The sequence below is a fragment of the Anoplopoma fimbria genome, chromosome 8 (assembly GCF_027596085.1).
Source record: "Anoplopoma fimbria isolate UVic2021 breed Golden Eagle Sablefish chromosome 8, Afim_UVic_2022, whole genome shotgun sequence".
Taxonomy (NCBI): Eukaryota; Metazoa; Chordata; class Actinopteri; order Perciformes; family Anoplopomatidae; genus Anoplopoma; species Anoplopoma fimbria.
Window position 1 is genome coordinate 21,860,887 of NC_072456.1, and position 23,271 is coordinate 21,884,157.

At 41.9% G+C, this 23,271-nt stretch overlaps 1 protein-coding gene across 1 annotated transcript in view; it reads left to right on the forward strand.

Annotated features, from left to right (window-relative positions):
* The first annotated feature begins 367 nt into the window (after positions 1-367).
* Positions 368-23,271, forward strand: part of notch2 (notch receptor 2) — a 46,537-nt gene continuing 23,633 nt past the window's right edge. The window contains 2 exon segments of the mRNA XM_054602134.1: positions 368-692; positions 12,239-12,320. Of these exon segments, the coding sequence (XP_054458109.1) occupies positions 620-692; positions 12,239-12,320 (155 nt within the window). The 5' untranslated portion in view covers positions 368-619.

Genomic DNA, 23,271 nt, shown 5'->3' on the forward strand with positions numbered 1-23,271 from the left:
CGGGGGGGAAAACGTGCAGTTCATGGGAGGAGAAAAGAAAAGAAGAAAAAAAAAACATTGAAGGGGTTAACTTTGAGTCATACCAGGCTCCGAGAAGTAGAAAAATGAGAAAATAAATTCCTCCGCCGCGGCGACACAGAGAAACGATACTTCAACTTACTGCTGTGTTTTATGTTACTCCCTTTATTAACACGAATGATTTTATGGAGTAATACGAATTTACTCAAGTGGTGACAAACGCTTTCATTTACATATAAGCTTGTGCGTTTTCACCATCTTTTAAACCCCGTCGATAGATCCTCCTCTGACTTCAGCGGAAGGATACGTGTTTTTTGTTCCTCCACTCTGACTTCAGTGCGTGGTGAGCGCAGAGGTGGAGGACTTTTTTTTGGACGGAGCCCGTGTGTGACTACAACAAGTTAAACTGTGTATTTTAAAGGGGTTTTCTTAAACCTATAGGCTCGTAGACTACATGTAAAGAAAATACTGAAATGTTTTCACATCTCAAGGAGTAGTTTTTCCTCATTTCTAACAGGAGCGCAAAAACATTTCCAACCAGACTTTTTGGAGACAGCTCAACTTTTTGGGCTCTCGACCCTATGTGGATTTTACAGAAAACATGGAGCAGATCCCCGGTTTCTCCTCGGGCAAATCACTAGTGTTTGTCTTCTGCTTCATCCAACTCTCTTTGGGTAAGTTTTTTTTCCATTTTTTATATCTCATTAATCCGTGCTGTTATTTGTCTAATCATTCATAAGTTGCCTCTGCATCTGCAGGACGCGCGGCGGACGTCGCATCTCTGCGCACAGTGCGTGGAACACTTAATGTCTGGAAAAAAAAAGCAAAAAAAAGCAAAAGCAGACTTTATTCATGAGCGTGGTTTTAATTAATACTTTGACTTTGACTAATAACTGAGTGTTTCAGTCCTGAGTTGAGCCGCACCGCTGCCCAGATGTTGGAAACAGCGAGAAGCAAGAGACATGATTCAAAATGGACTCTTAACTATGTTTAGACTGACAGTGATGGAGGAGAGATCAACATCTGGATTTCACAGCCAAAATATCCACTCTTGTCAGTGTGGTTAAGTCACGAGGCAAATTGGGGTATTTAAAAAAAAAAGAAAATTAGATGCAATTGGAAATTATCTTAATCACTCAAATCAGTTGTTTATTTTTCACAGAATGGCAATTAATATCTATATCAATACATATATAGCACATAGCATATATAGGGATAACTCCATTGATAGGAGGCCAATGGCTGGTACTAAAGTAGTCAGGCCTTGGGTCAGTTCACTGTGGATTAGGATTGACTCAGATGAAGGAAAGCTTCTTTTGCATTGACATTTAAAAAAAAAAAAAAAAAAGTAAATATTGTAAAATTTTAATTTTAAAAACAAAGTGACTCAAAGTGTGCATGTCCCCCCCCCCCCCCCCGCCCCCATAACTCATAGTGGAATGCATATTAGTCTGAAATGATTGTCGAGCTGTGCTTCTAATACAACGTGCATAAACATTGTAATATGACTCTGATTAAGATAAAATAACCATATGCTTCATTTCCTGGGGATTAGTTCTTTTGTCAAAGCAAGTGTTGAAAACCTTTTTGGGAGTGTGCCTTACTAATTTGATCTTTTTAATTAGTTTATTTTGCTCGTCACATGATATACAGCAACGTTGTTTCGTGTTTGGTCAGAGAAATGTGCAATAAGACTCAGCCTGTAGACTTTTAAGCCTTTGTGTAAGGGTGCCAAGGAAGTGAAGCTTAATTCATCCTCCATGTTTATCTTTTTTTCAGTTGATACATGCAGCCTTGCTATTCTTTCTCACATTTTTGAACGCACTATAGGTGACTTGTGAACAGAGAGTTACACAAAAGAAGAAAAGACAATGTAAAAGTGCTGCAGGCAGTGCAAGGAGAGGCAGTGGAATGTTGTTGGTGTTTGACATTCCTCCCTCCCTCCCGCTCTGTTCAACCTCTCTCTCACACACACACACACACACACACACACACACACACACACACACACACACACACACACACACACACACACACACACACACACACAGACACAGACACACACAGACACACCGTGCAACATGATTTTCTTTTCCTTTTTCTCTCCATCTTCATCTATCCTTTGTCCCGCTAATGCTTGGTTAATGCTTGCCGTAGTGACACCGGCGCCAGGTGTGTGTGCGCCTGAAAATGATGCCATCACGGCTTTCGTGTTGAGCGCCAAGGCTAATAACCAAGTCGTTGAGTCGCTTTTGAAGAGCACCTCTTCATTTTTGTCACTAGGTGCCCGCTGCGTGCACAGGACTATTCAGACAGATATTTTTCTTCTGGACATTCAACCTTTTAGTTCTTGACTTCTTTCTATGCAGGGATTATATAAATGTGATAAAGTATGTCTATGAGATATGAGATATGAGTTAACAGTTATTTACAATTCCTCCTCATTTGGTTAATGCCGTTTCTTCGGTAACATTCGTTGACTCCTTGCTTCTTCGCAGTATATTTTGTTTGTACGGCCTCTGGCATCCTGGAGAATACTGCAACAAACAATACATGAGCAGGAACGCCTTTTTGCGAGCTCGTATTCTTGTGCACCACCTGTGGAGGCCCGCGCCACGGTGCCCTGCGTGACTGTAAACAAAGCTTAAAGCTGAACAGCCAAATGTTGGAGCATTGCGCCATATGATCAACTGTGATCACAGCCTGTGGTGCTTGCAAGGCACAAGTGGTTTATTATGACATGATGGCATGAAATAAGGTGTTGTTTACCTTAATGACATGAAGGTGGTTTGAGGTTTACCCATATTGCAATATGTGCCTGTAGCCTGCAGTCTGCAGCTTTTTCCATTTATCAGTTCACTTTTTTTACAATATTGAAAATGATTCGCCAACAAAACCATGTAAAAATGTCCGTGTCTGTGTCAATTTTTCATAAAATAGAGTTGGCACTCTGTTGCAGACCGCTGTGACAAATACGGCTGCACTTGCTTTAGTTTTTCCACAATAAAAGCCGGCCAGTTGTTTGCCAATTGAAAACTTTCAATATGAACCAGCAAGTTTGCATAATCTTAACCTGCCAAACACAGCTCCAATATGGCACATGAGAATGTATCTTAAAAGAGCTGCAAACAGCTGAATATACAAAAAAAACATACACTTGTGCCTCCTGCCACACGTCATACCAGTCCATTTAGTTCATCACAGCAGAGTTGAGGAGGAACAGTGTGAACTCACTCCTAAGGCTTTGTCTTTTATACCGGCTCAGAGTATACGAACCTCCGCATAAGGTGTGTGAGCTCTGCATGCAGGCGTTCATACTCTATGCGCTGTTAGTTGCATTATTCTCCAAACCGCCAAAGGGCGTACAAACAAAATTAACTCTTTGTGAAGAATCAAAAAGACAACTTGTGTAACCTTGTTTAACCTGCAAAAAGCCATAAACCAACTGCCACAATGCCGAAGAAGCTTCAATACGGCCAAAACAATGATCCCCTGTTGCTCTGCAGCAGCTAAAGCATATTGTTACAGTGACAGTGGAAATCTGGCTTTTATTGTCCAAAGTAGATGATAGTGTTTTGTATTTTCTTTTTGCTCAATGTTACTAATCTCCGGCTGGAAAAGGTGATTTCACACATTTTGTTTTTGTTACTAGCAGTAACAGCATTCCAGAAGGTGCATTGGTATTTCCCATTAAGTTCCTGTGGTTTGCTTTGCTAATCGAGCTGAACACATTGCTAAAGTCTCCCTCCGAAAATAGAATAAATGCTCATTTGCTGTAAAATCATCATTTAAGGCCTGTAAAGGCCAATGAAGCCCTTCTGTGGTGATGCAGGAAGATGGTTAATGACGCTGTGCTACACAGGGTCGTAGTTGATTGTAAATCTGATTCTTGAAGAAGCGTAGGCGCCATCTCTGTGGCACACGACATAGCGTTGCCCCTATGGCGTGCGTGGGCATGCGGATGGTTGCATATATTTGCCCAGTGCAAACGGCAGACAGCTGACACGAGTGTGCGTATCTATTTGCGTGTGTGTATGTTCTGCATTGTGGATATGAACTGACAAAGGCCAGCAATTGTGCCGCCCATGGTTTACTTGCATCTGATCCAAGCTGGAGCCTGGTGTGAAATGTGATTTATCTGCGCCATGCTTCGCCCAGTGCTATGTAGACAAAGATATTTATTGAGTCGCCCACAACACTGCATTATTTACTGACCACCAGCTCTTCCCACTGCCTTGTGGCTGTTCTATTAATGTGGCTTAAGACATCTTCACTGTGACACCCTCGAAGCTTCCCCATTGGCTTCTTTCTCATCTCTGTAGATCCATGTAGTCTCAGTACGATCCATTTGCTATCTTCCTTGCTCATGTTTCATGTTAAATTCAGTTCAGTCTTCTCCACCCTTTTGATTAGTAGTGTAGTTAAAAAAACCAGGCCTCCACATGTGTTTCAGTCCCGTATTTGTTGGTTGTAGTGGGAGTAAAGTAGTAAATAACGTGTCGAACTGAATGAGTCAGTGGATGAATGTCTGTGGTACTGTGCTCCAGATGCGTGTGTGTCTGTATTTCTATGCAGCATACATGGCTTAGAATAGAGTCAAACTTAAAGAACTACTGTGATTAAAGTCTTGACGTTGAAATGCATTTCAGACAAGGTGGAAGTCACAGTCAAAGGCCTGCGTTAGCGTTTTGGTTCGCCGTGCTAAGACAGCGGCAGCGCCTGCTTGACCAGTTTGCTCTTAGCGACTTTGATCCTCCCGCATTAAATAAATACCGGTGCAAATGTGAATGAAGTTAGGTGCATGTCCGGCATGAACCGCCTGCACTGTTTCTATAGGAGGTGATGTTTGTGACTGTGAAGGTCGAGGGGATTACAGAGCGTTGTGTCTGCACTGTTGAACAGGTTAGCAAATTAACAGGGAATTACTGCGGCCCGCATTCCTTGGCCAACACAGCCCCGTAATCCTGGAGACAGGCAGGCAGGGCACGTCAAGAAGGAGATGGAAAGACTTTGTAATGGGTCGCAGTATTAGTTTAGGGCTCTGTTAGAACCAGTTTTACTTTGTGGCATATAACGAGTCTCATTTCAGTTCTTGGATGTGGGTTTGAAATATCTAGATTGTTTTGAACATTTATTCCTCATGAATTAAAGTTTAAACTTTTCGTAGCAGCGAAGAGGATCACCTAGCAGTGCTGGCAGTGTTACCTGTGCTGGATGAATGTAGGTGGGACAGAAGGTTATCTGGTTTGAACAGAGTTTGACAATAAAGATTGTCCAGAAAAAAACATTGGCTCTGGTCAGACAATAGATCATTTTTCCCTTACTGCTTGTCACCAAGTAAATAACCTGTTTTCTATTAAATCTGTGCTCTGATGAGAAAGGTTGTACATTTTGCTCGAGAGTCAGAAGAAAGAAGAATTAGGGGAGAGGTGGGAGTGAAGACTTTATGTTTAGTAAACCAGCGGTTATCCAACCATGTATCTCTAAATGGGAAATAATTGTTACATTGAGATATAGTTTTAGATTATTCTGTCATCAATACTGGTGGTTCATTTCTGATACCTAAATGAATTCTAACAAATAATATTTTATCGGAATCTGTCACAGCCTGGTATCTGAAATACACTATCAAAAAACATTTGATTTAATAGGAAGAAAGGGAGGTTCACTTTGTACAATGTGCTTCTGAATTCTTAATATCATATGATATGATATTGAGATCATTTAAAATGTTATCCATAGTCACCGCCTCTCCTATTTAGAAAAGTATGTTCGAGCCCATGTCAGCTTGGGTCTCAGGAGCCAGTGGTGAAACGTCACCGGAAATGTACGTATATGTTTATGAATATATTTATGGACAGTCTGTCACAGCCAGGTTCCAGTAATTGGTGTAAAAAATTGTACGTAAAACAATGTGCTGTAACTGAACATGTCTGCACAACAGTCACGAATCTTTTCATTATAATAAAAAAACGTTTTTACTCAGAAAAAGAGTTGCTCAAAGTTGAATGAGCAAAGGGAAACTCCCTATATCGGCCTTGTCTGGCCAGCTCTCCCTGTTTCTGTCTGTCTGTCTCCTTTCACCTCCAACACACACACACACACACACACACACACACACACACACACACACACACACACACACACACACACACACACACACACACACACACACACACACACACACACACTCTGAGCCAGCAGGCCAGCACTTTCAGATGAGACTCTCCCAACTTTTCCCAGTGATTACAACAGCAAGGCGACCGTCTCGTCTCATTTGGGAGGTTGGGAGGGTAATTACCGGGGCTGTCCCAGAGGAGATTTCTGCCCTCCAACTTGATTTCACTTTCAACAACTGAGACTACTTGCAGCTTTTTCTCTGTTAAGTGATTCACTCTTGAATTTCTGTTTCTAATATGAGAATCCACGTGAGCCTGGGCCCAAGATTTCGACGACTTTGGGGCAAGACACAGGAATTTGTCTTGGTCTTGGGGAGTTTCTTCAGCATTGCACTTCTACGTTCACAGCTATGATGTTACTGCTTTGTTCGTCATAAATGTCACACACGCGTTTTAGTTTAAGAAACATCCTATGCCTCGGGCCCCGCGGCGAGTCATTCATCATAACCCAGCTTTTGACAGCTGGTGTACCAAAGATTGCAGTGGGTTAGATTAAACAAAGGATCGGAATTGGATCAGGTTTAATGCAGATACTATTTCATTTAAAGATGTCTTGATTGGCCCTGATAAAGATCCAGGAGATGAACTTGAGACAGTCTTTGTAATCGCACACCTTTGCTGTTTCTTACAGTATGCCACCACCCTCTAAACTGAAGCTGACCCGGGAGACTAAAGCCTTAAAACCCCTGTATGGTTCGTCTGCTTGGTTCCTCTGCTGTTTGTGTGGGCCAGTAAAGCTCCCCTCAGGGTAATAGTGTTTAGTTTGAGCATCATCTCCCTCCTTCCATGCTGAGCTAAGGGTATTTTATTGCAAGTTGCCACGACAACTGCTTGGCCTGCTGGATATGGAGGATTGCGCAGCAATTCCAGGAAATGGGGTTACTTCCTCACTCGGCGCGAACAACTTCCTGCCCTCCACTGTATGGATGCGTGCCAGGGCTCAGGGACACCCGTTCGTGTGTAGTCTTTGTCTGTAGGTTTGTAATTACTTCCCCTCAACTATTAGCTCCAAAGCCCATCTATTTCTCTCCCTCCCTCCCTCACCCCTCCTCTCTATCTACCACACGTCTTTTCTTCTTCTCATGACACGGCTTGACCCCTCTAGGGACACGCTGTGGTGTCGGTGACAAAGCAGTGACGGGTGCTGAGGGAGGAACCAGCGTAATGCCATCTGAGCACAACAACCTGACTCTCTTTATCCCTTTTTATTTTCTATCTAGGCCGTTAAAGGGCTGTGATTTCTGCCTTCTCTTTATTTGGACTTTATTCGCACTAACAGCTTGGCGTTTTCAGTTTTAAAAGATTCTCACAGAAAATTACAAAGTTTAAAAAAGAGGAGAACGGTTTAAATGGTTTTTTTCTTGGAATTTATGCCTCCATGTATCCAAAAGTAGTTGTGGTGGCTGCCGTTCGCTGCAGTTTATAAAAACCGCAGCCCTTTTGCAATGGGGACAGCTCAATAAATGCTTCTAGTAATAGAAAGTTCAAAAAGTTAAATGAAGAGGAAAACAGTGATTATGGACAAGAGCTGTTTGAATAATTATAAAACAAGACCAAAAGTCTACAGCCTTAAATGGTCTCTGTGAGGCTGTACTTTGAAGCGGCAGTGCTTTGAGCAAGATGCTACCTTCAGCATGCTAACATGGTCACAATAATAATGTTAGCAGGTTGATGTATCGCAGGTAAAATGTTACCATATTAGTTTGCCATGTTAGAATTGAAGCTGCCAAAATTGGCCAAAAATGACGTTTTAATAGACGTTTTTAATAGCACAAAGTTAAAAATTTCAAATATCTATTTATTTCATAAACCAAAGTATGGGACAAACACAAATTCTGACCTGATAATGGTTATAGTTGATAGATCCAAGTTTTCGTAACAACCACAAATGTCTTATTTACATTTCACAGCATCCAAAAGCTGACTAGATGTTTAAATAAAACCCCAAATTGTCAACCTGTTGGTGGCGCTAGAGGAAGAATTCCGTAGGATACGTTGTCTGAGTTGTCTCGGTGCATTTAGAGGAGGCAGTCCGCTTTAAAACTTTGACAGTTTCATCCTCAGTTACAACCGTGGTGTTGATGAATCCAGCAGAGACACCAGCCATGACGGGTTGAATTTTCTACATATTAGATAAACTCTCTAAAATCTAGAAAGTGCCATTTGTAGTGTTAAATCCTAGGGCTGGATAAGGTTACGTCAGGCGAACGTTGATTTTGATTTGAAGTTTCATATTGTCCCAAACCTGTGCTAACTTCTAGAACTCATATCTAGAGTTCCAAGACAAGACAAGCCACTTTTGTTTTTCTGTGTCACATTTTCGTTTGGTTTGTTTCGAGGCTTATCGTGGTATTTTCTTCTTTACACCCAAAGCGAGGTTCACACTTCGAGACATTCACAATCATCAGATGGCTGTAATGTTCACACTTCACAACTTTCTGTTTTGTAATAAGTAGTCTTAAGTCCTTGTTGTTTTCATACTGCATGACTGAGTGGCGACAGGGGGTCGAACACTAGAAGATGTTTTCCTAGTCCGCATGAGTCCACAATGAGGTCTGATGACCCAGGTGATGTCATGCTTGTTGAACGCCTTCACAAAATATCCTGTTTTCCATCATTTCCCCTATGTAGATCATCACTGTGTTAACTGTTATGTTGATTCATGCAAACATCCAACGCCTGAGGCACAACAACAACAACAACAACTTCCGACTGTGTTGCAACACATACAGTAAAGTGGTTTGTAGTGTGATCTAGGCATAAGCTGGCATCTTTCCTTTTTGAAGGAGTCTCCTCTGATCCTCATGCAGCCTACGGGGCTATGTCTTCCATTGTGTGGTAGAGAGTGGGCTGACATACAGTGAGCCCCCCCCCCCGCCTTGAATCAAACGGGACGTTGTGGTTACACACCTTCTGCTTTTTTTTGTTGCTGCGGGACTTTCTCCTTTTGTTAAGCTTTTTTTAAGAAATGTTCATAACAAGAGGTGAATGGAAACATACCTTTTTGCTCCACACGACCCCTGGCGACCCCTCTCATTATGCCTCACCCTCCTCCCCTCTCGATCTCGCCACAGATGTAGACAACTACCATGCAAAATTAGCGCTTTGGGAGGAGATTTGTGCTCTCAGCCATTACTGCCTTTACCTGTTTATGAGTGTTTGATTGTGGACAGACTGTAAAAGCAAATTTTCTCTATAGTGGACGCTTAAAAAAAGGAATCTGAATCTGGATCTGCTACAGCTTGGATGACCTCTCTGATTTTCCATACGAACCCACATTGAATAGTTTTCCCATACCACATCTACATAATGAAACTCTCAGCAGAGGTTCTCATTTTTGTTAACATTTTAGTATTCATTGTATAAAAGTATGTCTCTTTTTCTTTGTTTCCTCAGAATCACTTTGTAGCTACGTTTGAAAAAGAGTTATGCAAATATTGTTACCACTATCATTTTGAGGTCATTGAGGAAAGTTTGAGAAAAGCACTTCGACATCTGTGTATAAAGACTCGTTTTTCACAATGTGCACAATGGCATCTTTACAGATGCGGCTCCCATCAGCAGGAAACACACACAGCTCTCCTCCCACTCCCACCAGACTGCAGACATTATAAATCATTTGCTTTTGTTCTGCTTTTGTTAACCACTTAAACTCCTATTCCCCCCATCACCTTGACACACACATAAACAAACACAACAAGCAGAAAGAGGGAGGTGGTAGTGAGTGAGAAAATGGGCATTTGATCAGGAATGTTCCAAATAATAGTGATCACTGGGTCAGGTATCCATGTGTTTTTTCTCAGCTCACACCATCTGCCTGTAGTTTCACTGTTGACTTTGTCGATTGGCTCTTATCAACGCTCTCATTCCTGGGAAATTTTCTTGTCCATGGTGTGTTGATAGTGAAGTGTGAGAACAGCCAGGTAAAGAGGACACAATGCTGGTGGTTATGAGTCTGGATCGCAGTGCACCAGTCAGTCATTTGCTGAAACCTTTTCCAATGTTCAAATCTGGGAATTTGCGACCGATACCTAATGGGGTTTTTGGTATGTGTGTCTATGAGTGTTAAAATTGCACAACAGCAGGCAGGCTGTCCCAAATCTGGTTAGATCATTGTGTCTAGGCATGACGACAGCGTGCATGGGAAGCTCGTCAAACCAGTCGGGGGATGAGAGGAGCTTTTTTTCCGGTCTGTGCTGTCTTGCTTCCATAATTTCCCTCCCTCTGACTTATGCATTGGTTTTGTCAGCACTTCCTCTTTCCCCTCAGCATCCCCCTTTTTTTCCCCCCCTGAGTTTGCCAATTGTCTGTTCGTTGCTAGAGGGCTGGTATCGTGCCATAACCTATGGTGTGTTGCCAAGATTTACCGCAATCATATTCTATGTCATTCTCTTGATTTATTCAAAAGCAGGGTAAACATGATTTGGAATATGGTTTTGACCTAAACGTGATCAAAACCAAAAGTGAAAGTTCAACTGTGTCACAAGTCTAAACCGCATATGAGTGGATTTTCTGCTGTCTCCGTTTTGATATTATGTCTGCATGTTTTTTGTGTGTTGACTTGTGACAAGTGTGCATATAGTATGTCTCAGTGCAGAAATAGTCCCAAAATAGCAGAGTGTTTTCTGTGGCACCATGTGCTGCAGCAGTAGCCTGATATCAACTCATTCTCTATTACACTAGATGACTGTGCAAATGTGAACATAGAGGCATGCGCCTGTGTGCGTGCTTGTTGGAATTATGAATTTCACAGTGGTTTAAGTACGGTATCCCCGTGTCTAATGGACTATGTCTGCCAGCCTGACTCCAAGGCAATATTCTGCCTTCACTCTCTTACTGGACCAGTTCAGAGACTGTTCCATGAATGTTCAGCGCTTGAAAACAAACTATGTAAAACTCTAAAACACCACAAAATCATAAAGTAGGGTTAATAATAGTTAGTGTCTTCACAAAGGCTCCTCAACTTGAGTGACACTGTGATTAATCTAGGCGCAGGAAGTAACACCATCGCGCAGTGCACTTCCTGTAATGCAATGACTGTTTTGTGAACATTGTTGGCGTTTCTTTGAAATCAGCTGACCTACCCTCAGTTTTGCACACAGAGTCACGATCAGCATAGTGGGGATTTATCAACATATGAGCCTATAAATGAAACAAAAAAAATGTTAATATAGCAACATTTTTTTTACAATCCGAGCTAAGGATTTATAAATAAATAAAGTGTTTTTTAATAAATCGCACATAGACTCACACTTAAAAAACAGTGGCTTTCTTCATTTGGAACTGAGAACACCACACTTCATGTTGGGCTGGGCATGGTGTGCCTGAAGACTACTGAGCCATGTGTTTCTGGTGGGCCTCACAATAGCTGATGTGTTTGTCTATAAGTGTTTCATTGATGGAGAGATAGTTGGGCTTTGTTGTCACGTAATTTCTTTCTGGCCAACCATCTGGCTGCTCTGAGACCACAGGCTGACTTCAGGCTGGCTGTGCATAGTTTGTTAGATCGGTGGCCAACCCTCTGAATTATCTCTTTAAGAATGAGGGGAAGGAAACTCATAGCCCATGTGGAGTTGAGTGTGTGTGTGGGGGGAAATCTTACCACCTCAGCTTACCAATTTTCCGGGGGAAACCCTGACTTTTTGAGCAATGCCAGCAGAAATGAATTACTGCAAGCAAGGCTAGAGCTACCCAGCTAAATTAAACAGGGTATTTGTTTGATAGACATAAATAATATTAGATTTTCTGTATGTCTGTGTCTAGATACAATAAGACAAGAACAAGACATGATGGAAACTGCATTAAACATTGTGGATAACTGACTAGTTTTGGGAATAGTCATTACTTTCTACTGTTTGAAGGGGTGAAGACAGCATTTCGATACATTGACGTAGCAATGTAAACCTGTGTTAATGAGTGGTTCAATAAAAAATTGACATATGTATTAAATTATCTGAAAATATTGCCAATATTTGAAGTGTTAAGCAGATGACGTGCCCCTCTGATTGTCCACTCTCTAACTCTTCTCTTGTCTCTTACAGCTCTGCAATGTATGGATGATAAGGCGCCTTGTGTTAACAATGCTACATGTCTGACCTTCAACAACGGCACTGAGTACTGCAGGTAAGAACGACCAGCCAGGGCTGTGACCCAACACACAGGCTTTTCAGTTTAACTCATTCTGTCATCAACACTGTAACAAGGATATGAACACAGCAATAGAAGCGCCTCATAAGGGGATTGGATGTGAAAGCCAGTACAGAAATAGGATTTTTAGATCAACCCCAGCCCGTCCACAGGACCATGAGGTTTCGCTCAGGCACGGAAGGGGAATAAAAGACTGCTCTGTCTGACAAAGTACACCAGGACTGGGAACAATACCAATACACACATTTCCACCTCCAAGATGCTATTTAGGACATTTCGGGGGGTTTTGTTACTTACTCTCATGTTGCTATAGAATTGATAGCTCAAGGTGTTGCCAACACATTTTACTGCCCCGCTGATTTGTTGTTGCTGGGGGATGTCGAGACGATGAGGAGACATTTCAGGGACGTGAGAAAGTAGCCTGTTCAGTCCAATAGATGATAAAAAAAAAACTTGGTTAGTTGATTCAAAACTACACATAGGCTAACCGTTGTTACCACAGATGCTAGTGTAGACTCTCTTTTTCTGGTGCATGCCATGTTGTTGTGGAAACTTAAAATAACCTGCAATCAGATCATTAAGGGAAAAGTGCTGTAGTGTAAAGGAGAGCGGTGGCCTGTTTGATCTATGCCTTCTACTTTCTGACAGCTTAGCCTAGTTTGTAATTAAGACTCTGCTATCTTTATAATTGCATTGCCACTCCCGAGCCAAATTCCCAAACGAAAACACACCATAGCTGGTTCATGAACCTGCTCATATTTCATCCAATGTGATGTGAATCACACGGTGTCACTGTTCCCAGCGCTTTTGGAATTTCAACACTCTGTTACTTCTTTAAAATGGAAAGCGGAAAGGAACATTTCTTAATCAGTGTTTGACATTCCTCATCCAATTGAAGGTCAGATAGAAGTTGTGCTGCAGGTGCAAACTGGCTCATTGTCTTTGTGTAGTATGTGAATATGTGTGTAGGGCAGAACAATGTTTGAAAAACAATGATCTAGGCCTAATTGCAGTTATTTTGACTGATATTGCAATTGCTATTTGCGATATTAGAGGGGATGATAGTTTTCACATTATCCTTCTCATTATTGAAAAAAAAAGTTGTAACCCTCCTATAAGAGCAGTGCAGAGCAATGGCTGTTAGCTTACCAGACAAACGTGCACTAAAAGCACGCACGGCCCGGCTATGTCAACCAAAAAACGTAAAAGCTCGTATTACAACACGCACAGAGGGAGAGTGACTTCATTCTCTGCTCAGGTAGATAGTTTCTTAACATAGACAATTGTTTGCTGCTATATTAATGCTCTGAATGTTGTATACTGCTTAAATATGGGGAGACTGTAGCCATGCAGTACAAGTAGAACACGGCTTTATGTCAATACTATGCCATGACATTCAAATCATTTGGAGCTGTTTAAGCTTTTTTTTATGCTGTTTTGTATAACCTTTGCCTTTATTCAATTGCAGTTGTAAATAATAATAATAATAAGACTTTAGTTCTTTTTTTTGTTTATTTTTTGTATAAGGAATCGTGTCATTTTTCATTCTGAAGAACTATCGGATATCTGCGGTATTCACTCACGCTCTTGCTCAGCCTAGCTGTTTCCATTCCTGAAGTCACAATCTTTTTATATGAATTAAATGATGCTCTAGATGATAAGAACAGCAGGAAGGCGTTTTGCCCTGAAGACACACAGAGAGGAGTCTCTCAGTTTCAGTCAGCTGACACAGCGCAGGCCGACTGTTAGACCGATTAACTAGTCAGTCAATTTTTTGGGTTCACAAGTAAACATGAACACACACACACACACACACACACACACACACACACACACACACACACACACACACACACACACACACACACACACTCACACGTGCACACCGATGCACTCACACATGTGCACGCACTTGCCTCTGTCTGGCCCTGTCTTGCCCTGTCTGCACTGTGCTGCTGATGAAAAGCCTCATTGTATAAAAATCTAATTCTCTGTATATTAGTCTCCTCAGTGTATTAAAGGCAGCCGGTTGTAAGTCAACAGTTACTTTGGCCTTTTGGCTCAGTCCAGCTTAATTCTGTCACATGTATCTCACCTGGGGTCACACTGGGAGTAACTGTATAATCAAACAGGTAATGAGTTTCCACTGTGGACAACTAATGGACAGTTTCCAGACATTTAAAGGCATTCCTAGGGCTCAATTAACCAGCCAGTTTTTAATGCTGAGAGTGGGAAGGAAGAGCATCATCATGCCATTAACTTTTTTGTTCATGTAGCAACCAGGACAATAATGTTCTTTTATTAATACTGTTGTTATCGTTTGATATATGTAGTGAAACCGCTGCACAGTGGAAAGATGGGGCCAGAATAAGCTTCTGTGCAACTTGCAGCTTCTGCAGAGTTCCCATACCTTTTTGATAACTCTGGAAAACATAGAACTACTCTAGTTATAGGTTTGTGTCATTTTTTTCAGGTCTTATTTCTTCTTTCAGAAACCTTTTTTTAATTAGGTTTTGAATATTTTTTCATTCAAGACAAGGGAGGGAGGAAGAGAAAATAGACTATATGGAGGATCCTCCTCCAGAAGACTATGACATTATGACATTGACGTTGCAAAATGTTTGCAAAGGAAGCTCAGGTGTCTCATTTTGGACTCGAAGAATGTTACAGTGCATGGGAGAGGTCGACTAGCTGTCTAGCAGGGCAGGGTGCAGGAAAGCCGTCTAACCGGGTGCACTGCAAGCCATCGGCCGTGGGTGTGAGAAAAAGGTGTGTCTCTGTGTAGATTTGTGCATTTCACAGGTTGACTGGTAAGCATTTTTAACGTGCATCATTGCTGAAGGGATACGTAACTCCTGTCTAATGAGGTATGGATGAAGTGCACAGAAACAGTGGTCTTGTTTGTTGGCTGAGGATCCGTGACACTAATGCTGCATTCACATGAAATCATGTTAGTGGCAGACGAGGGCAGGGAAATAACAAATCTTGGGTGAGGTCAGCAGAGAATACCAGCACGGTTGCGGTATATGCATATTGAGGTATTGACGTAGTTAAGGTAATTAACTTTTTGTCATCCTCCACAATGGGATTTACCAAACGGATGTTACGTTGCTCCCTCACACCAGAGACATTTATTAACATTTTGTAATAGAATATTAATCGAAAGCTGCATTTGATAGCTACATGTATTACTAATAATTACATCAAATAGTATTCTCAAAATAGTCTAATTTAACATGTTTTATTCCATCACCATCACAACATATCGTCGTGTACGCTTCGTTTTATCGTCCGCCCATTGGTTCAGTCTGTTTGCTTGTTTGTTTTTTTGCTGTGTGCCGTCCAGAAACTGTTGTCCATCTGCCGTCTGCCTCATTTAATGTGAATGTAGCACAACATGGAGTCTGACTCACTGACTTAATACCTGAGCAGTCCAAGTTAGAGTGAAGATACACGCACATCATGTTGTCGAAACCCTATTTTCCTCCAGAACAAGATCCCTTTGTCTGCTGTTGGGCCATGGTGCAAACTGATTAACCCTCCCTCCCTCTCAATGCCCCATTTTTTTCCCCCTCACTCTCTTTCTCTCTTTCAGTCACTGTCATGCCTTTTATATTTATATATTTTTTTAAAAAGAAGTATTTTTTAAGAGTGGCGGTTGAGAGTTACCGTGTTGTGTAGACCTGCTGGCCTGTTTGATCTGACAGGTAGAATTTGCCTGCGAGGCAGACAGAGGAAGAGAAAGGGGCCAAAAGAAAAGAGGATGTCTTTTTTCAGGTAATTCGAGGAGGAATACCTCGGAGCACAACTCCTTACTAATGATGAGAGAGCAGCTAGGAGGAGGGGGGGGAGACGAGGGAGAAGCGGCGCAGAGAGAGGAGTGTAATTTCCCTCTTGCTACGCCTCCTTCATCAAACTGTCACTCATCCATCCATGCTTCTGTCCCTCCCTTTGCTTCAGGGGTTTAGATACCTCTGGACACAACTCAGCAGGCTTCTTAATCCTCCTCCCACAACCCCATGATTGTTTAGATCTTCACCCTCTTGCTTTTATTACAGCCAAACCTGCTTTATCTCACATTCATATCTGTGTGTTTTTAGAGTTTGGTTGAGGATCTTCTTCCTCAGGCTGTTGTCGACTCAGTCATTTTGTTTCACCTCGCTACTTCACAGAAAGCTTTGGTGTGATTTCACATCCACATCTCCTCTCAGTCTCATGTCTTTTTCGGTTAAAAAAAAGGAGGTACCAAAGTGTAGCGGGAAAACGATACAGACAAAGAAGATAGATGGCAGAAAATGGTTTCGACCAGTCACTTCTCCTCTCTGCTCCAGACCTCCACAGCAGACACAGCACTCACTCTCCCATGCACACACACACACACACACACACCCCCACACTCAGATTGTAAGTGGGCAAGGCATATGATCCGAACTAAAGTCAACAAAAGCTAGAGGAGCAGGAGACTGGAAACCAAGGCAGTGATTTCCCGCTCTTACAAAAGACTTATCTCCTTCCCGCAGTCCTGCTCACAGCACTGTAGATGTGGTTTATGCAGGAACCACAATGATAAGAGTTTCTTTGTGTATATATTTTCACGTGTGCCATGTCTCTGTGTGTGTGTGTGTGTGTGTGTGTGTGTGTGTGTGTGTGTGTGTGTGTGTGTGTGTGTGTGTGTGTGTGTGTGTGTGTGTGTGTGTGTGTGTGTGTGTGTGTGTGTGTGTGTCTCAGGGGCACCTTGAGCCTAGAGCAAGTTCACAAGCTGGCACAGAGAGGTCTGAAGTTCAGTTAAAGGGATATTTTGGATTCTTTTGAAGTTGCGTTGTATGAGACACTTATACATAGTTGGTGTATTATCTATGGTAGCATGGTTGGCACACCCCTCAGTTTGTAGAAACAGTCAAGAGTACTGACACATGATCCCACATTGATAAATGAACTAAATCATTTCATTAAATAAATTGCTTAAATTGTGAAAAATGTTAATCCCAATTTCTCAGAGCCAGAGGTGACGGTTGCTTGTTGTCTTTTGACCAACAGCCCAAATCCCCCAAAACAAACAAAGGGTACCGTAAAAACACCCAGACATGCAGATGCACACCAGGCTGCTTGGATATTTGAAGATTCAAACCCTCTCTCAGAAAGAGGAAGCCTTGCAAACCAGTGGGGAATGTAGCAACCAGATCATAAACCCACATGCAGCGAGGTGACAAGTGGCTCTGTGTCACACATCGACGATGACACTGTGGGGTCAAAAACCCCTCGGTTTAGTCATAAGGTCACAAAAGAGCCAGGCGAGGAAACCAACTATCACTTCAATTGTATTGCCTTTGATTTTAAGCAGTTTTAAGCAGATTCTCTTAGATAGGCTGCAGCAATACATCTAGTAAACACTAGCAATTCATTTATTAAAAGTGACCTACAGTAGAGACACTTTGTCATACATTTCTAAATGAGAAATATGTTTTATAGGCCGACAGACCTATCATTGGAGATTCCACATTAAACAACTGCAGAAACAGGATAATGACAGAACAACATAAAGAGGCAGGCTTAGAGAGAAAATGGATCCTGTGTTCTGTACCACAGCCACTCAGATGAGTCTTTTTTGAACACAGTCTTGAGATTTTACCACATGTCCCTCGTTTGGACTCCACCCTGCTCCGCACTCCTTTTATTCTGTCTACACTGATGCTTTTCAGTCCGACTGCCTGGCTTCCTTTTCCTCTGTGTATGTCTCGCTCTCTCATTACGTTTTGGGGCTTTTACTTGCACCTCATTGCTCACTCTTCACTTTATCCACCTTCCTCTTTTTTTCTCTCTTATGTCTTTCTTTCTCCCCAACTTTGGCATCACTCTCAGAACACCCCTGCCCGCCTCCAATGTTACTTCTACTGCCTCTGCTCTCCTGTATGGAAATCACAAAAAAAAACTATGCTGAGAAGTGGAGTGTGCCAAAAAAAAAACCCCACTAAAGCGACATCACTACTAACGACCTTTGACGTAATAGATCATAATTTCCATTCCCGCAGAAGAACCCATAATTTAGCCTTTACATCTACATTTAAGGGTTTTTATTTACATTTTACCACTGACTAATGTATGGGCCTAAATGTTACACTGCTCTCATTCCAGACATATCCACGCACTGCATTTATGCTGTGGCAGTACAAGAGACCAATCTGTGATAGGACGAATAATGTCTGAATTTCTGGAGTTCAGGCGGTGCTGTTTTTGAGAGACCTTTAAGCAATTCTGGCAGTATTTAGAATACTCTTTTAGATTGGCCACCTACATTACCAGTCAAACGTTTGGACACACCTTCTCATTCAATGGTTTTTCTTTCTTTCTTTTTTTATTCTTTTCTACATTGTAGATTAATATTGAAGACATCCAAACTATGAAGGAACACATATGGAATTATGTGGTAAACAAACAAATGCTCAACAAACCAGAATATGTTTTATATTTTAGATTCTTCAAAGTAGTTGAATGAGAAGGTGTGTCCAAACTTTTGACTGGGACTGTATATTTTTAGAAAATAGCAAAATAGACGGCAAGTGAGATTGAAAAATACTAGGGACTAGCCAGCTGCCCACACTGGCGCACCGATCACTCTGTCGGTCAACTAAAGCTCTTACTACGGTATAGTAGCAGCAGCAATGACTGGACTGCCTGCAAAGAAATGGTGTGAAACATCCTTCTGAGTCGAGGTAGAACAGATAAAGTCACATGCTGGTGCACCTCCCCATTGAGATATATTCCACCACACACAAACTAGACTTTGCAGCTCCGTTCACCTTTGAGGTCAAGAAAGTGTGAAGTTCTTTGTCACTTCTGGGTCTGATATGACTGTGAACGTTCATCTCAATCATCCAGTTGATTTATGCATATAAAGAGTTTGCTCTCATGTAGTGAATAACACAGTTCATTGCTTTGAACATCAGTTTGATTATTTAAATCAATATCTGAGAGAATGTTAATGATTTAATAATAAATGACCTTATCAACCAGCCCTAGACTCCAGTTTCAAAAACATAAATCCTGTGATCTGGATTAAAATTTCTCCAGACTTCTGGGTCTTATAGAGTGGGGGCGTCTGAATGGCGGCAGACCTTTTTATAAATGGACTTCTCATGAGCTTTCCGTCTTCTCTTAAAGTAATCTCCCAGGCATCTTGCAGCTAAAATTTCAACAACATAGTCGTGCATTGAAGCAACAGCAGAGCCAGCAGTAGCGTGTTCTGCACTTGACTTGTGATCTTCGTTCACGCACACACAGGACTACAGTACAGTGAATAGACCACCTATGCTCTAGCCAAGCCAGGGAATGATCCAGGGATTGAAATGTGAGCCGGGTTACGCTCTCCCACAACTCTCGCACTGTTTCTCTGGGATGGCCGCAGGGGGAGAGCATGATGAAGTTATTAAGCGTTGCTGAGACTAGAATGGTAGCAGGAGGAGGAGGAGGAGGAGGAGGTGGAGGAGGAGGAGGTGGTGCTGGGATTGTAGTTGAGGAGAGGAAGGTGGAGAGGTATAGCACAAAAGAAAAAGGGGAACTAGAGATATGAGATGAGAGGAGAGTGTATGGAAGCTTGAGACATATAGAAATAGTAGAAGTAGAAAGACGTGGGAGATGTTACATGAGTGAGTGAGCGTGAACTCACCCCTTACTGCTCATTGAAACCCCCACGACTGGCCAGCCAAGACAGGCAGAGGTCAGCATGAGGTAGAGAAGGAGGAGGAGGCGGGAGGGAGGGAGGAAGGAGAGAAGGGGTGCAGAGAGAGAGAGAGAGAGAGAGAGAGGGAGGGGTGTGCGTGAGATGGGGGCGCTAATGTGAACCAGCTGTAGAAACCTGACACCTCGAGAGTGGGTTAGAAATGAGAGGTGGAGGAGTGAGAAAGAGAGGGAAAGAAGGGGCTGCAGGAAATTGCACAGAGTAAGAGAAGGATAGGGAAAAGAGGAGGAGAGAAAAAAAAAAAGTCCTCATGGAGCAATACAAAGAATCCCATAGATGACTTGGGCTGCAGGAACCCTCTCTGCTCACTTTTTCATGAAAGTAGAGCGGGGCTATTATCTGTGTTCAAATTCTTCCCTGTGTTCTGCGGTGAGTTTTCGAATATTTGTCAAAAGAATCAGCACCGTGTTGCATTCAGTGACAAACTAGCGTGTGTCAGTGTGTTGGTTTATCTCTTCAGCAGTGAGACACCACTCCCCGACAATAATGTGAATCATGCACAGCCTTGTCTGTTTGCCTGAGGATCTAGTGATACAGCCAGGGGCTAATAATGAGCTCTCTATCTGGGAGAGAAACCTGAAGGACAGGGTGGTATCATATCCTGACGCCATGGCATTCGCTTCTGTCAACAGTGGATGGATAGTAAGCGATTGAATTTAATTGAGATTAATGTGCATCTTTCCTGTCAGCGCTTTGTAATTTTCTCAAAGCTGCAAAAATAATTATTGTAAGGTGGTGTAGAGTTGCAGGACCACTCTATACGTATAACCTTTTTTTTTTTTTTTTTTTTTTTTTTTTATCTTTCTTGCTCACATTCCTTACCTCTCATATTCCCCTTTTTTTTTTTAAACGGTGATAATGTGTGAAATGTTCCCAGTGAAACGTAAACCTGGTATTAACCTGGACACGGTGTTCTCCGTGTGACAGTCTGCTAATGTGATGTATGTCGCAGGGCAGAAGGCCGTGTCATTACTCCTTGAGAGGGGGCGGAGAGGTTGTCCCGGAGAAGAAAGCAGTCCTAATTCCCACGACGGCCGTCTTGTTGTGATATCATGACCAAGCTGTGTTTGTGTTCGGAGTGGGGAGGGATGTCTTTGTGTTTGTGTATTTATGTGCGAGTGTGTGTGTGTGTGTATAGGCATGTGTGTAGGGGGCTGCACTGCAGACGTGCTGATACAGGGACGGAGACAGGAAAGAGGGAGGGTGGCCATGTCTAATCTGACAGAGTAAAAGTGAAGAGGCATGAAGTCTGTCTTTTCTTTGAAGATCCTATGTCACTAATCTGCCAACTTGTTTATCTGTTTACCAGCCCCATGAATATATGCAAATAGCAGATTTTAAGAGAATATGTTTGGGAGATAAACTATACATTTTAATGATATGGCTGGAGATATTCTATGTTTTGTTAATGGCAAATTAAAACAGACAAAAAACAACAATGTGTTAAGTGTAGGTGGACTTGACTGATAAATAAGATATATCAGGCTTTGGCTACAAAGACAATGCTTTTTTGTAGAATCAACTCAATTGTTCACAACACAAAAAACGTAGAATACTGAGCTTTCTGTCATATCTAGTTTGAACAAATAAAAAAACTACAAAAACCATGAAAACATTGCTCAATATTATGGTGTTGATTACATTTTTGGTTTGTTGTTTGTGTGTACAAGTCTAATGTGTGAATGGGGGGATTTGGTGTTTAGTTTTATTGAATTTACGGAGACATTGGGTGACTCACACAACATCACAAGCAGATGTCATTTGATCGGTGAAACCTTCTGCCCGGCATGATTCATGACTGTCCCACTTTCCCATGCGCTCATCACCTAATATCTTCAAGCTGCTTTGGGGTGGAGTGGGCAATAATAAATAAAAGTGAATTAGACAGGATTTCAAATAATTCCCAGCTCCAATGTTTTGTAGTTGTTTTATATGGCTCTTAAGACTGATCTCTGATACTTCCCTTTATGTTTAGAGGTGCGGTTATTTGTGAAAACGAAAACATACTTATTCAATTCAATTCAATTCAGTTTATTTTGTATAGCCCAGAATCACAAATTTGCCTCAGACAATCTGTACACATGCGACATCCTCTGTCCTTCCCTCACATCGTCACAGGAAAAACTCCCCTAAAAAAAAACCCTTTAACAGGGAGAAAAAAGGAAGAAACCTATGGGAGAACGACAGAGGAGGGATCCTTCTCCCAGGATGGACAGAATGCAATAGATGTCATGTGTACAGAATGAACAGCATAACAGAGATACAACACATTCAATGTATATGACATAAATGATTCATATAATAAGACTACTTATAATAACAGCAGCAATTATTATAGTAGAATTATAATTATGAAAATAGGGATAGTAATGTGATTAATAATAATAATCGAAGTAGCAGTGGGTGTCAGTCGGCTCACAGCAGGAGGCACGACTACGGTCCAGGTACCACAACGATTCATGGAAACCTGCAGAGCGAGAAAGCAAAAAGGGCTTCAGGGTGGAAGTAAAGCTAAAATGCTTAATGGTACAGGTAATAGTAATAGTAATGTGACTAGTAATAATAATGGTGGTAGCAGTCGGTGTCAGCAGGGCCGTAGCAGGATGCACGACCACGGTCCAGGTACAGCCACGATTTATAGAAGCCTGCGAAGCGAGAAAGCACAAAGACTCCAGGGTAGAAGCAAGTCAATAAGCGTAATAGTACAGGCAATAATAATAATAATGTGACTAATAATGATAGTGGTAGTAGTAGTGGGTGTCAGCAGGGCCTCAGTAGGTGGCACGATGACAGTCCAAATGTGCTGCAGCATTCTGGATCAACTGTAAAGATCTAAGAGACCTATTAGAGCAGCCTGATAATAAGGAGTTACGTAATCTAGTCTAGAGGTAACAAATGCATGAACTAGTTTTTCTGCATCGCTTTGAGACAGGATTTGCCTGATTTTCGCAATGTTACGTAAATGAAAAAAGGCTGTCCTTGAGATCTGTTTTATATAAGAGTTAAAAGACAGATCCTGATCAAAGATAACTCCAAGGTTCTTAACGGTAGTGCTGGATGCTAGAGCAATGCCATCTAGAGAAACTATATCGTTAGATAATTGATTTCGAAGGTGATCTGGGCCTAGTAGGATAACTTCTGTTTTTTCAGAGTTTAACATTAAGAAGTTACAGGTCATCCAGGTTTTTATGT